The sequence below is a fragment of the Calidris pugnax genome, unplaced genomic scaffold (genome assembly GCF_001431845.1).
Source record: "Calidris pugnax isolate Ruff unplaced genomic scaffold, ASM143184v1 scaffold182, whole genome shotgun sequence".
NCBI lineage: Eukaryota > Metazoa > Chordata > Aves > Charadriiformes > Scolopacidae > Calidris > Calidris pugnax.
The window spans coordinates 2,692,985-2,708,722 of NW_015090968.1; the positions used below are offsets into that span (position 1 = coordinate 2,692,985).

The 15,738-nt window shown below is 40.3% G+C and overlaps 1 protein-coding gene across 3 annotated transcripts in view; it reads left to right on the forward strand.

Moving 5' to 3' along the window:
• The window catches only part of RAB2A (RAB2A, member RAS oncogene family), a 33,672-nt gene that overhangs the window by 378 nt on the left and 17,556 nt on the right, over positions 1-15,738 (forward strand). The window contains exons 2-5 of one of the 3 annotated variants that reach the window (XM_014952633.1): positions 2-74; positions 177-269; positions 10,622-10,693; positions 13,657-13,724. In XM_014952633.1, coding sequence (XP_014808119.1) covers positions 224-269; positions 10,622-10,693; positions 13,657-13,724 — 186 coding nt within the window. In that variant the 5' untranslated portion in view covers positions 2-74; positions 177-223. The other 2 variants (XM_014952631.1, XM_014952632.1) reach the window with 2 other exon arrangements.

Genomic DNA, 15,738 nt, shown 5'->3' on the forward strand with positions numbered 1-15,738 from the left:
GGGGGGGGGGGGAGGGGACGAAGTTGCGGCGGGCAGAGCGGCAGCCGCCACCGAGCCAGCCCGCCGGGGCGGAGGTAGGGAAGGGAAAGGAGCGAGCGAGCGGGGCCGCCGCCCGTTGGAGCCGTTGGTAACCGCCGGCCCGGTGAAGCCGTTAACCGTTTACCACCTCTCCGCAGCGCCAGCCCGGGAAGGAGCGAGCGTAGAAGGCGGGGAGCGGGCGGCCATGGCCTACGCGTATCTCTTCAAGTACATCATCATCGGGGACACAGGTAAGCGGCGGGGGGCGGGGAAGGCCCGGCCAGGCCGCCCCCGGTAGCGGGCGGAGCGGAGCGGAGAGAGTGAGGGCCCCGGCTCCCCGCTCCCATTTCCGCAGTGCTGGCGTCGTCGACGTGGTGGCTTCTTGAGCGAAGAGGCGGCTCCCTCCCCCGCCTCCGCGCTGGGCCCCGCCCGGGGCCTCGGCCTGCCTCTCGGCGGCCCCGCGGCAAGGCCTGGGAGAGCCCGGCAGCCGCCGCCGGGCCCGGCCGATAGGCCGCGGGGCAGGTCGGGCTGTGTCACGCCCCTGCCTGCGGCATCGGAGCGAGGGATGGAGGAGGAGGAGGAGGAGGGGGGAAGAAGAAGGCGCTGTCACTGCAAAACTTGTAGCTGGGTAGTGGCCCTCGGTCGCAGCCCCGCAGCGGTGAGGCCTGGCAGGCGCATCGTGCCAGCCCGCAGTTGTGTGGCGAGGAAAAGGCTGCTGCTGTGAGGTACCTTCAGCTCAGGCCGCAGGGATGCCCTTTCCATCATCCCCGGCTTGAGGGGCTGTAGCAGACTGCTAAAGTGTGGGGACATGCTGTCAAATGAAAATTAAAAGCCCTTCCCCTTTCCTTCTAATTTACAGGGATTATATATTATTTTTTTCTTTTTTTTTTTTTTGGCTGCTACTTTCCCAGATGCTTCAAGTTGCTTCTTACCACTTCTTTAAAAACTTGCTCCATTCTATTTGTCATTGGCTGCTGTGTTACAAATAATAATGCTAACAAATGCTGCAGGCATAACCATATGCTGATAGGAATTGCTGTTTGAAGCCCCTTTGTCAATACATTCTGTGCTTCCTCAGCGTAGTGTGGATGTCAGTAGCATACTTTCATCAATTTGTTGTCAGGACAGGGTAACGAGCATAGTTAACTATTGTGCCTGTGTATTATGCATCTTTCTTGCTGTTTTCCTCATACCTGAATAAATGCCTTCTTTAATAAGTTTGATGACACAACTGTCACTCTACCTACTATTGTAGGGATACTTGCATAATTGTACTTAATACCTATGAACTAAATTATCTGTTGCTGGAGTGTAATTACACACTATGCCTGCATTACACGTGAGGTTATTAAATACACTAGATGCAACTACTATGTGATTTTTATCTCTTTTAAACCTACATTTAAATTTTTAGACTACTGCAGTAGCAGTTGTAGTACAAATGAATCTTAAGAAACATAACACAGTTGTAATGGCCATGTTGGAAGCATTAGGCTGTAGAGGTTAAGCAAAAATTCTGATTTTTCTTGAGTATTCAGATTAGTGACAGCTCATTAAACCAGACAACAGGAGATTACCTGATGAGATTCAGGGGAAGTAAGAAGAGGTTTGTCTGCCAAGGGTGATGCAAAATGGTAGTGCAGAATCAGAATGATAGTGCTTCAGAACAGGTGGCCAATTCTGGTGCATCTCTAAAAACTGTAATCGTTAGAGTGGTAGAGACAGCAGCGCACGATTGGTTTGGTACATTGATCATATACTGATTAAATTTTTACAATGAAATATCCTCAGTGTAATGGTCTGTGCTGCACTTCTGCATTTCAGTTGCTTGAAATGTGAAATACAGAATGGAATGTCTGTCGATTGTGAAGTTGTTTCACCTGCTTAAGAGCCAAACATGGGAAGAGTGAGATAGAGAAGGGAAATGCAGAAAAACAGCTCGCAAGTTTGGGTTTTTGTTGTTGTTGTCGTTTTGTTTTTTTATTTTTTTTAAATTCCTGTGGCTTTTATTCAGTTGCTACAGGAAGCTAATTAAAACTACTGCAGCGATCATTGTTGAAGTGAATTAAATATGCCAATAGTGGTAAGTTGGCTTTGCTCTTTATTTAGATCTCCTATGAGCCTTTTGAGTATTCTAATATAGCTAGTACTGAAGAGCCAATTTATGTTGCACGCAGTTGTTCGTTGCCAAAATGACTGTGATGCTTTAGGTGTTACTACTGTTCCTCAGACGAAGGCAGCTGAACTCACAGTTCTGCTGATGGAAATTACGAGTGGATCAGGACTGTCCTGTTGAGTTGCAGCAGTGGTCTGCCACAGCATTCCAAACAGTGAAGATATTCCAGTGGCCTTGTAGGCCGTGTAATTTTCATAGCGATCAAGACATCTATCTCTGGGACTTGATTTAGAGTCTTTGGAAATGGATCAGCTGCCTGGTGACTCAGCAATTAGTTGTAAACAAACTGTAGAAGAAAAGTAAGACAGCATCAGCTGAGGACAGATGTTAACATTTAGCTCCTCTTCCTTTTCAGCACTACACAACAAAGTGGGTTATGCAAGCCATAAACCAACTAAAACCTGCTGCAGTTATACAAGACACCTGCATGTGTCTTCTCTGAATTGTGATTCCACATGCTTTCATCTGCTTAAACACAGGACTTCTGTATGATCTCAGTCTCTTAAAATGACAGCCACGGAAACTGACTGTGTGAGACCACTTTTTGCTCAACAGCTCTTGTCCCCTTGCATTGCTTGCTTCATTGGTCATTGACATTCAGTGACTCTTGCTGGTACTTAGGCATGGTAGCTTTATGACCTTAGAATTGATTCTATTCTGATTGTTACATCTTATACATATTTAATAAATAAATTGGAAAAAAGTTTTTTTTCGAAGTAGTCAGAACTGTTTTAAGACCCAGTTAGTTTTCTGTTGTGGGAGAGACCTGAAAGGGCATGGCTGTCTTTCAGGTACTAAAACAACATTGTCATAAATCTGCATGGGTTTTACATTGTCCCAGTGGTACAGTAGCTGTGGAATTTCATGGAATTTGCTATCTTTAAGAGAAAAATGCAAGTATTGTGGAATACCAGCTGCTGTGAGAGTTAACCAGGAAAACATTTTTTTTTTAATCCAGATATTTCCAAAACATTATAGGATTTTGCATATGGATTAGGAAGCATAAGTGGTGCATTCTGCTTAGGGCTCCGAGACCTTTGCCTTGGTGGTTGATAGCGTATCTTCCATTTCAGTTCCCGGGAGGAGTTGGTCATCTGCTCTTCCCTACACACCTCCTTTTGGCCACCAATTGAGATAGACTTTGGTCTGAGCCACGGTGAACACTTAACACACAAGTATTGCCCGTTTTTGCAGTTGGTGACTGAAAGTCTGTCTTTTCTCAAAAGCTTTTCTGTATGATGATGAAATTTTCTTGTCTGCTTAAATGTTTTCAGTACCAGCCATGTACCACATGGGAATGATACATAAGATGTCTATGAAGACTACAGCTGGATTATTTTTTTTCCAGAATATTTTATATGCAGCCACATGGGAATGATACATGAGATGTCTGTGAAGACTACAGCTGAATTATTTTTTTTCCAGAATATTTTATATGCATTAAACAAGATTTTCTTATATTAGAGTATATTTACTAGTTTCCACCAGAGAATGCTACTGAACTTTAGTATACTTGGAATACCAGTTTTGCAATGGTCAGATTTCTTCCCACCAATGTAACTTGTCATTTGTATCCCTTCTAAATGTCTCTTTATGATCAGTGTTGCTGCATCTTCCATGAGCAAGTCTGGCTTCTGCTTTTCTTGAATGTGTTGGTTCTGCAACCTTAGAGCATCTTGCATAATGAACTTTCACTTGCCTTTCAATTGCAGCTGATAGTTGCTGGTTATAAACCAAAAGTTATTCTTATTAGGGGAAGATGATGAGAGAAAGTATAATTGCTTGGTGATCTAATTCTCCTTACTCTCTAGAGTAAAGCAGACTGTCTAGTCAACCATTTCACTTGTCTAGGAGATTCTCAAATGTTGAAATTAAGCAATTGAATTTGCTTTATTTTTCAGTCCTCCCTGTGAAATGTTTCTAGTGTCAGTGCACTTTGTTCTGGAACAGCAGCTGTCACTAGCTGGCAACGTGCATCCCAGAGGCTCTTGCCCTTATTTTGTAAGAGTATGTAACAATACTTCTTAACTCAACAGGTTTTGATCCTCCTAGAGCTGGCGTTAACACCCCATGATAGTTTGAGAACTTGTTCATACTGACAATCAGAGTATTGTTCTGTACTGCTTAGATCTTGCTGAGACCCTTTCGGTGATACTTTGATTCCTAAAAGAGCAGGTATTAGGTGTTGTGCATCTTCTTAGCCTCTTAAAAGTTAACTAGAAATAATAAACTAAGTAGATGCTCATACAAGTGGTTTTGTGAGACTTACTATGTGCCCTTGTACTAATTCTAACCTTTAATTAAAAAAACACACACACACCCCCCAAACAAACAACAACAGCAACAACAACAGCAACAACAACGAAAACCACTTCAACCTTGACTAAAACCACTTTTAGTGAATAGCTGGCAGATTTCTAAGTCTTCTGTGACCATCCAGAAGAGGTTTTCTGCAGTCTCATGTAGTTTAATTTTGTTTAGAAAGAATTTTTATTTATTTCTTTTTAAAATCTGCAGTTAGCATTTGGATAGTGCCATGCTAAATGAAACTTGATAAAGCTGAACAGCTCCTTTCAGTTTGTATGTCTGCACTGATTTTTCTGTGGAAAGGGGAACTGACATAATTGACTTCAGATACTGCTGTAAATAATTTACAGCAATGTTTGCTTATTTATTTAATATTGAAGCTCAATTATCTTTAAAACAGTTGTAAAGGCATTTTTTTGGCATTACTTTTCCAAAGCTTAGCCATCATGAAGGATTTTGGAGGTTGTTTTTCTTCCCTTCTTGTCCATGCTGTAATTGGTATGTGAAGTCCCTTTGTTCTGTAACTGGCACTTTGGAGTTTTGTAGTTTGTCCTTCCTATTCATTTAAATGAAATTTTCCCATTTAATGACAGAGTTGGGACTAACGTAACTGGCTGAAAAGAGGTTAAGAAAAATCTTTGCTTTAGGTTGATGTCTCATAATGCATAGGTCTGTGAAAGAGTGATACTGCACTTTGCTGAGTTGCATAAAGATGCTGTGGTTGGAAAGGAAGGAGAGTGAGAAGGAGCTGGAGCCTGTGATAAGAAAAGTGCTTAAGGAGCTGTGCAGGCTACTAGGAAAAAAAAACCAAACTAGAAAGAACTAGTAGTTCCTAAGCCTAGTTAGAGGTATGTATCTTGTGACATTTGTACTGTTTAATTATCTGTTTTAAATCTTGAGTTGTTTTTAAAATCTTTGGTTTTTGAGACTTCTCGGTTGTTTGAGACCATCCTTAGTCTATTTAAAGATTTATTTTTGTTTTCTAAAGGGAAGTAAGAGAAGCAGGAATCTTCTTTCAGCTCAGTTGATATTGGGGCTTCCAAGATGACATAGTTGATTACACATGCAGGAGGAGGTCTTGCTCCCCTTTGTGGTGACTTTGATAGTCTTATGAGGTGAATCAATCTACTAACACAGTAGAAAACTACCTACTTTTTTGGATTAATTTACTACTTGGTGGTTGAATCAGCTGAGTTGGCCTGGGGAAGTGCTTACCAAGGTCTGGAGTACTTTCAAGGGAGGAAACTGGACCTAGGAGGATCAGTGAGAGCAAGATATCAAAGGGTGAGTAGGTCTTCATCTCTGTGGGTGGTGAGCCAATTGATCACCCTGTCTTATAAAGCAAGAACAAGAAAAATACAGCTCTGTGAGATGGCTGAATTAAGCCAATGTTTATCTGCTGCCAAAAAGGGTGGGCCTGGTCACCACTCCTTCTCTCAGCTATGAACCTCTGCTGCTTAGCTGTTAGTGTCAGCGCTTGTCTGATCCTTCAGAGACCCAGTTCAGCTCGCAAAGATCATTTTAAAAAGCAAAACCAAACAAATAGCAGGAATGGTCAGAAAAGCCTAAGAGCCATTTTGAGTAAGTAGGTGGAAGTGTGTGGGAAGGAGTGAGTCTACCCATCAGAGGCAGCTAGCAGATTGAGAAGGAGATTTGCCATCAGGATTCAGTTTTGATACCTAAGGTTGGGATGACTACTACTGCAGTTTTTTAACTCTGTCTCCTTCCTTGAGCTATAAGTGGTGGTTAGGTGGACAGGTAAGGACGTGGTCTTAGTCCCCTCTCCCACCTTTTTCTGAAGCATTTTTAGTTTTGAGTCAGATCAGCTTTCTAAGACACTCAAATGTATTTCAGTGGAAGGAACAGGACTGCAGCAGTTGGTTAGATTGGTTGTTGTGAATCCTTTTCTTTTAGCTGTAATCTTGACCGTAGAAGAGTGTTGTCTAGTGGTAAGAAAAGCTTGGAAGTTTTCCTTGTGTTGACAGTGGTGCATCTCTGACTTTGCAGCACAAGTGAACTTTCATTGCCATATACACAGAAGGAGCCACAGGAGCTGGAAGGGGAGAAGGAGGCAAGTCAGCTTTCTTAGCAAAAGCTGTGTACGTGGCTTGGCTGTGTCAGCTGCACTGTGGCTCCAGAGCTGCTTTGTTTAATTGCCATGAGTGCGGCCTGCTACTGAGAAGAACAACCTGTCCCTTTGCTATATATTTTGTAGCTCTAATCTCGTGCACACAGTAGTGATTTGGGTGACTGTAGTTTTATGCTGGATCCATTTCTGGGTTTAGCTCAGTGCCTCAGTAACCTCAGGAGTGAGAAGGGAGAGGTTGGCTTTGCCACTGGGGTGTTCTGGGTTGCTGAGCACTGAAATGAACACTAGAGTTGATCTGAGGAAGGGAGGTGTTGGAGTGTGGCTGGGCCAAACACTTCCCTAGGGAAATGGATGGCAGAGCAGCACCCAGATAAAGAGGAAGCTATAAGGGAGGGCAGAGGAATTTGGAGAACAGACTCAGGCTGGTAGTCTGGAGTTCAGAGCCAGAGGGTAAAACTGTTGTAGAACAAATTCCACTCCCCATCACTGGGTACTGAGAAGTGATGAAGGGATCCTAGAACAGGCACTAGCAGAGAAACACACTGCTCCCTCTGAGCACATAATCCACTCTTTTAATTTGTTCCTAAGCGAGAGCTTTTGTTTACTGTGCTTGTTGGTGAAGCGTATCCAAGCTCTGCTCGTTTCTTGTTTTAAGAGACTAAGATTTTTTTTTGCTGGGGGTGGTTTATCTGAAGCTGTATTAAAGTAATTGTGGCAGTAAAATGGAGAATGAGTTAATAAATAACTGAATCTGTCCCTTTTGTGTTCTACAATTGACTGTCCTAAGCCACGCTCAACTACTTTTCCAGGAGCGTCTGTGTCTTTTCAGGTATAAGATTTGCAGTGCTACGTGAGTAACTGGTAAAAAGCCATTTTGCTTTTAAGAGTTAACCAGTGAAGTTACTTTAAACCATTTGTATACTATGAAATTAGCTGCCATGCAACTGTTAATTGGTCTTTGTAGCACCTGTGTATGTCACAAGGTGGTAAAATGGAGTTCAGGTACAGCTCTGGTGCCTGATAGAGGCACCTGCCTGTCTGTGACAGCGCAGTCTGCTCGGGCTCAGTGAGTGAACAGGCCACAAGCTATTCTCATAACTTTCCTATTACAAACTCGCAATGTCTTAAAACTATAACATTAAAATAAAATATTACTATTAGATGTAGGCAGTAAAATAGTTATAAGTACTATCTGAAACGGATTCTAACCTAAATTCAAGAGGCACTACAGCTTTGTTTGCAAGTTTTTTGAACCTCTTTTTCAGTCAACAGCCATATAAAACTTTGGAACTTCCAGTTTTTTTTTTGCTGAAGTAGCAGGAATGGCATTAAGCAGAAACTGGTTATTTTCTCTGGTTTTATGTGTGAACCCATCAGTCTGCTCCCAAAAGCCTTGCTACATGGAAGTAATAACTTTCCTATTACAAATTCACACTGTCTTAAAACTATAACATTAAAATAAAATATTACTATTAGATGTAGGCAGTAAAGTAGTTATAAGTACTATCTGAAACGGATTCTAACTTAAATTCAAGAGGCACTACAACTTTGTTTGCAAGTTTTTTGAACCTCTTTTTCGGTCAACAGCTGTATAAAACTTTGGAACTTCCAAATGTTTTTTTTTGCTGAAGTAGCAGGAATGGCATTAAGCAGAAACTGGTTATTTTCTCTGGTTTTATGTGTGAACCCATCAGTCTGCTCCCAAAAGCCTTGCTACATGGAAGTAATGAGAGGTGAAGTCATCTTGTGCCAGCTTGAGACAGCGCTTGCATCAAAGGGGCTGTGCTTGTCTGTCATCTTCGCTGTGCTGACGCCAGTGTTCTGATGTTCTCCTGAAGCAACAAGCCTTACACAAACAAGAAATATCAGATTGTCACTTGAGAACTGGTGATGGGACACGTGTCATGTTGTTGATTAGATTTTTCAAATATTTTTCTAATGTTTGCAAGGTTTGTGCAGGAATATTGGATAGTTTTGAGGTTGTGGTTTATCCAACGACACTGAAATCACTTTGTGAGGTTAATGGTAAAAGCTATTCTACATTCTATTTCTGGTTTTATTTATAGGTTGTTTTTTGTGAACAGGATGGTATTTATGTTCTGTGATGAGGCAGCTGGATTTCATTTGTGGTATAAAAGTTATCTGTATATGTAAACAGTGTTCTGTGAGAACAACTATTAATATTTTAAGGTTCCTTAGAGATTTGTGTTCTCCGTCCCTACAGCTCCAATGTTCTGCCTATTCTTCTCCCTGTTTCTTTCTTACTTCCAGCACTTTCCCCCATTCCTCATCCACTTCTCTTACATCCACTAATTTCGGTGAAGAAATCCTATAGCTGCTTCCAAGCTGCTTGTGTTCTGACAGCTTGCTGTGATAAGCCAGAGAGCTACAGAAAAGAGATCTGTTAAGGCTGATGCTGCAAACTTTGCCTTGGGCTGTAGTTCCCTGCCACTCTAAGTTGTTGATCAGCTGGTGGCTGCATTTCTCTTCCCTCATTTGAACTAACTCTCGTGCTTGTCCGACCTCGTATGAAGCCATTTCTGTTTGCTTTGTCACTCTTCTTGTCAGGTTAGTGTGCTAACCCAGCAGACAGCTGAAATGGCTTAGGGGAGTCTCAAGCCATATGGAGAAAGGGGCACGAACGTGCTGTAGGGAAGAGAGTAGGGACAGCAACACCAACAGCTGGCTTAGGCTGCTGGAATTGCTGCGTTGCTTGGGATGTCTCAGAGTGTCATCAGTCTGTTTGTGACTCATTTTGTCACAAAATGAGTGTCAAATCTCCTGTTTCTGTTCGATGTGATTGAAAAAGGCCAGTTAGCTTTTAAGACCAAAATGACGGGTGGGCAGTGATTGTGAGTGTATAGGCTTGCTTTCCTCATGAAACAGTACTAAAAAACTTTAAGAACGCTGAATTTAGGAGTAGGAAGATCAATGTCACTATATGCAGACCTCAGGTATGCATATCTTGTATCTCGCAGGGCTGTTCTTTTCTTTATCCCTTTGCTGTTCTTTTATTACCAGATATGTCACTCCTGATCAGCTGTTCCTGACCTCTAGTATGTGGCTAAAATAGTCTTATCGTACTGGACAGATAAAGCAAAGTACAGCAGGAACTTGGATGCTACAGTATTGGATGTGATATAGTTCAGAGTTTAAATGTATGTAAACCAAATGTATGACAGCTGAGTTTTAAAGGGCTGAAAATGGGAAATTTGGTTGAGTAGAATGGGAAGAATGACCCCTCAAAGTAAAAGAATGAGGAAAAATTAATGGTAAAGTGTACTATGCTTAAAAACCTGGGTGGTTTGAGCATTTCTATTGGCTCCTATTAACTCTTGCTTTTCTGTGCTTTCACCAACAGAAGAAATTGCCCTTTTGCTGACCAATGTCCACATAATTTGAAGTAGTTAACCCATTTGGGTCTGAAATTAGGATATCTGGGGGGTGCCATGTTTGTGTTGTCTGGCTGTAATGTGAACTCAGCTGTGGCCAGTTCTGCTTGGGCTACTGTTTGGCCTATTGGGAACCAGTGGGCAGTAACAAATAATGGTTGTAAGAGCCATATATGTACTGCTGTTACCTCAGCTGATAAATTAGGAGATAGGTGGGAGCGAGGTGCTGTTGAGGATCTAGTTAGCTTGGAAGAAAGCTGAAAGTACTGAAGGGGAAGCAGACAGGGTTGTGAGGAGCAGCAAGACCTGTAGTTACTGTGGAGAGAGGATGTGAAAATGATACTTTGAAGGTCTGCTAGGAAACTTTTTTCTGCTTAATTTTAAAGGCAGAACTACTTTTTCAAAAGAAGAATTGATTTTTGTTCAACTTTTGAAAATTGCTGATTTGACTCTAGTGTTTCTGGAACGTAAAAAGCTGTTATGTTATGAAAAATTGCATACACTTCACAGTAGGTGAAATCTAGTATCCCAAGTTCTAGTACTGAATTTTAAACAATATATACCATTCACTTAGATTAATTTCTATTGGTTCTTAACAGATCTCTTTTAATTTGCTTAAAACTTTTCTTTTTTTTTTAGGTGTTGGGAAATCATGTTTATTGCTACAGTTCACAGACAAGCGGTTTCAACCGGTCCACGATCTCACTATTGGTAGGTCTCTCTTGTCCCCCACAGTGCTGATGGTTAAGCAGCTCAGGTACCTCACGTGCCTCTATGAGTTTGTGCTGTGGTAATGTAAGATTTGTGTTGTATTAAGGTAGCAGTGAATCTTTAGCTGGTTAATTTCTTAGCTAATAAGGCCAAGTGGAGGCCATTTTTCTTATTGGGAAGGTACAATCTGAAACATTTAAAAAAATTCATAACTGTAGTATTTCAACTGTCTCTTCAGAAAAGCTAAAAACTGGGGGTGGAAGCAGAATTGGCCAAGCTTGAAATGCATTGATAGTGATGCAAATGGCAGATTGTTCTCTAGAGAACAGAATATTAGCCTAGCCACAGAACCTTGAAGACAAGTTACAAGTAAACTACAGCAAAGTTAACCTTAAAGATAAATAAACAAATTTATTATTTGGGAAGACTAACTTCTGGATAGAGAAGGATTTGAAGTGTGAAGGTATTTACTGTTTGGAAGCAACAGTTTTTTTTTTCCTGTCTCCTCAGTTGGATATGGACATCGCCTCTGATCTAATTACAGTAAATGATACAAACTTTTCTTTATCTTTCCACACAAAATATGAGGAATAGTGTAGGAATTAATTCCCCTGTAGGCAGGCTTAGCGTTCAGATCAATTTCAATGTTAACCTTAGCAGACGCTAGCCTCTGGTGAGGTTGCAGTACTTTTGAACTTCTTCTTGATGCTATTTCAGGGAATTTATATAAGTCTCACACAAAGTGTATTCCTAGTCTCTTATTTTTAGTTTGTGCCCTGGAACAGGTAGGCTTCCTGGGTCTGGGAGTACAGAAATAAATGCTTGAAATATAAACAAATATTCTTCATGTAACAGAATGTATCAGGAGGTTTGGTTATGGTTTCCCTTTCTCTCTTGACAATCCTCCCACACTTTGTGTGTGGCTGTCTAATACGATTCAAATTCTTAGGCTGACATCAGTTTTCAAATATTTCTGGGGTCTTGGCAGCCAGGTAGGCTGGCTGAATAAAGAGCCTGCGTTCTGTAGGGAGGCATGAGTTATTGTCATCTCTTCTTCTTTAGGCCTGCCAAATATATGATGCCTTGTATATATGTCTTTGGCAGCCCTGTCACATCAGCAAACTGATAGCTTCACCTCAGCAGGGTATTTGCAGTGCCAGTTCTTTGCCTGGCATATAGCTAGGTGAAGTTTAGGAGCAGAGGCATGATGTAGCTCCAGGGGAAAAAAAAAAAAAAATATGCATGATACAGCTGCAGAGAAAAAAAAAAAAAACAACTCAAACCCCCACCCCACAAAAAAAACCCCAAACCCAGCAACAACAAAACCCAAACACGCATACAAAAACCCAACTGAGGAAAAAAAAAAAGAAAACCAACCCCACAGTGTTTGTAGGTAGATATGGGTGACAAAAGCACTTTAAATGTTCTTTTGGTTTTGCCCATTGCCCTTAGGATGTGTCCTTACTGTAAACCGAGCAGCTTCTGTTCCTTCTTTAAGAGAACAAACTTACCATCAAAATGTGTTGTTTCAAATTCAGAATTTATCAACAGGTATTTTAAAGGAACAAGATAAACATCCTGTTAAGTTTTCTATGGGGTTGTGTGTAGGAACCAGTAAATATTCTTTTGGTTTTGCCCGTTGCCCTTAGGACATGCCCTTACTGAAAACCAAACAGCTTCTGTTCCTTCTTTAAGAGAACAAATTTACCATCAAAATGTGTTGTTTCAAATTCAGAATTTATCAACAGGTATTTTAAAGGAACAAGATAAACATCCTGTTAAGTTTTCTATGGGGTTGTGTGTAGGAACGAAACACTTTGGATTATTGCTGGATTTAAATCAGCAGCTCTATATCTGCAGTATGAGATCAATTAATTAATACCTGCCGTGTTGGCACTTGTAGTGGCCCAAGGACCTTCCCCTGGATGTTCTGTCAGCTTCAGAGAGAGCATTGGCCTCCACCTGCCTCTTCCTTGCTGCTCTTCCCCATCCATTCTTCTGACTTGTTTGCACAGAGTTACTGCAAGTTATTTGGAACGTTAAAGAGAGCACAGTGTTCTTTGGCCCAGGGTTTTTATTTGGCTCCTGTGTCGAGGGGGTGTGTGTGGGATGGTGCTTCCTCCCTGCTCCCATCCCCGAAGACATTATGAGTAAAGCAACGCTGCCCCCCCCCCAATATTTTAAACAAGCTTTTGAAGAGACATTTGGAATACTTCAAGTCAGGGCTGCTTAACTGGGAGACTTCAGTCCAAATCTAGACAGTAACCAATTTTATACAAAACTTAAGCTACCAGATCCTTATTTTTTTCTGAAATAATGCATATATGAAGCACAGATTAATGGAAATTTGATAGCCTTTAAATGTGTACTATATCTCTAGGCATTTGTCAGGTTTTAACTACTGTAGTAATAGCCTCAATTTATGCTTAATTTACTGTTAATGATCTTAAAATTGCTTTAAATGACAGTACAAAAGGCTGAATTTTTCTACTGAATAAATTTCTTTTGTTTATTAACTTTTTGTACATTACCTTTTTGCCTTGTTTATTAAATTGGATCTTTAGCTACAATTTTGGAAGCGCTTTTTTCATAAAGGCGGATGAGTTTTAATTAATACAATAATAACATTTATCTTCTTGTCACTTAATAGAATGTTTTATTGATAAAGAATTGTAGCTTTAATTTCTTCTAAACTGGTTTCAGCAATCTTTCATTGGTAGAGTGTTATAATAACTGTGACTCTTCAATTTCCTGTTTGCATTCAAATAGACATGTTCTTCTTCCTGGAAGAAAACCAGCCAATTTTCCAGCTGGAAAATTAACTAAAAGCAGATTGTGAAAGAGATTATTTCCTACAAAACTGATGTTGAGTTAACTTAGACGTATATTCTTGCTTTCATAGTACTTGAAATTCTTCTTTCTGATACATGCTAATAATCTAATCTTTTGTAAAATCTATCCAGGTGTAGAATTTGGGGCTCGAATGATAACTATTGATGGAAAACAGATAAAGCTTCAGATATGGGATACGGTAAGTAATAAATCATGGAAATTATTTAAAGATATGGCTCCACTGGCTTTCCCTTTGTTCTGGTTAAGCTCCCTTATCATCAGCACCCACGTCAGACTATGTACTTTGTCTCCCAGCTTTCTTTGGTTTCTATGAGGATTACAAATTTGCTAAAATTTCCTTCTTTGATGTGACATATTCTTAAAACACTGCAAATTTCAGCTGTTTGCACTGTAACTTTATTTCCTCTAATACTTTGTCAGATTTGTAAGACTGGAATTTGTTCTGCCTCACTTTTTTGTAAAACTTTTCTATACTATTAAGAACTTAATGTTTTTCTAAATAGTCTTTTTCTGTGCATTCATACAAGATCTTGTTAGTATGTCATCCTTTTGGGAAATTGTGATGTACGTACTAGCTTTAATCAAGAATTCTCTAGAGGAAACGTTTGCATTTCCACTGTAGGAGAAAAGATACGGCTCACTGTCACAAAAGAAGCCTTAAGAACTCAAGTTCACTATCATCATGAAGATAATAAATTCTTCAGACAATGAAGAAGAGACTAGTAAAACCTTAAAGTTTCAAAAAGCCTACTAAAAGCAGACTGGGACTTTTGAGAGGGCTCAGGTTAAGAACATATGTATAAGAACATAGAATCCTAGAATTACCATAGAGCACTCATCCTCAGTGTCCACAGTTGTTGTGATGCAGCTGCTTTATGATGCTCATACTGATAGCTGTGTCTTCCAAATGTGCTTTACTGTTCCCTGAGGCAGGGTTATCTGTTTCCTTTTCCAAAAGCATTTTAGGATATCTTTAGAAACTTACAGATACATGAGCCATAGCCTCATGTATATACTTTTTTTTGTATGGCAGATCAGTGCCTGGAGATACGTTCATATATATGCATGCCTACATATGTGCATGTGTACATAAAAATGTAAACAAAGGCAATATTTCAGCTATAATAATTCAGTTATAACTGTGGAGTGCTGACTGCCAAGGTGGCTGATCTTTTAAGTTCAACAGAGAAGCAAATCTCTGCACAAGCAGTAGCTTCAGAAGCCAACCTTTACTATGTAGTGTGACTGTGTGAGAACATTTCTACGTTGGTCCTTCTTTCCTAAAATTATGACAGATTCTCTGTAGACAAAATTACTCATTTTACTACCAATGCAGCCACTGTCTTTCATTGGCTTTCAGACTGATTTTGTTAATGTGCTATTACCTGCTTCTCGTATCCAAATTAACGTCAACTATTTTTGAGTAGATGGTGTTTTTCTTGGTGCCTCTGACTCAGTGGTTCTTTGCAGTCTGGCTGCAAACTGTCCGATAACCAAAATTTCAATGGAATTGATTTTGATTATCACTTACAAACTCTATTTGAGCAGGGATTTTACCTGGCTAGCTTCTTAAGTATATCATACATAAATTAAAAATGCTAATTGAAAGCTTTCATACACTGAGTAAATTGTATGTCTGTGTTATAGTTAATAATTTATAAGTTGTAAGCAATAAATGACTTAGTATATTGGCTGTAGTTTAAATTTTAACTGTATACAATCTGATTTTTAAAACACCGGATATTTCTATTCTAATCCAATGTTGGCTTGTAAGCGTGTCTAAATCTCACTATCTCCCTTCTGATCTTGAGTGCAAAGGTGTTGAAGGAATAGCAAAATAAGAAATATGATGAGGTAATTCTCAAGAGCTATTTTACTTATGAGTGTTAAGGTACACAAAGATGTCCATAATGACCAAGGTTACCATGTCTGTATTGCGTATCTGCGTTAAGCATTTCCTGAATCTCTTTTTTCTGTTAACAAAAAGTGCTAGCTGCTACTGGTGCTATCTGCATATTTATTAAGCTGTAACAATTTCTGTTTGATGAGAGAAAGTTCGTTTTACACCTATGGCTGAGGAAACACGTGAAGTGTTTAGGTTTTCAGTTGGTGCTTACTGAGGCACAGCACCAGCACTTGCCCGATTTAGTGCTGGCTTTACCCTTACATACTTGCTTTTAATCAATCACTGA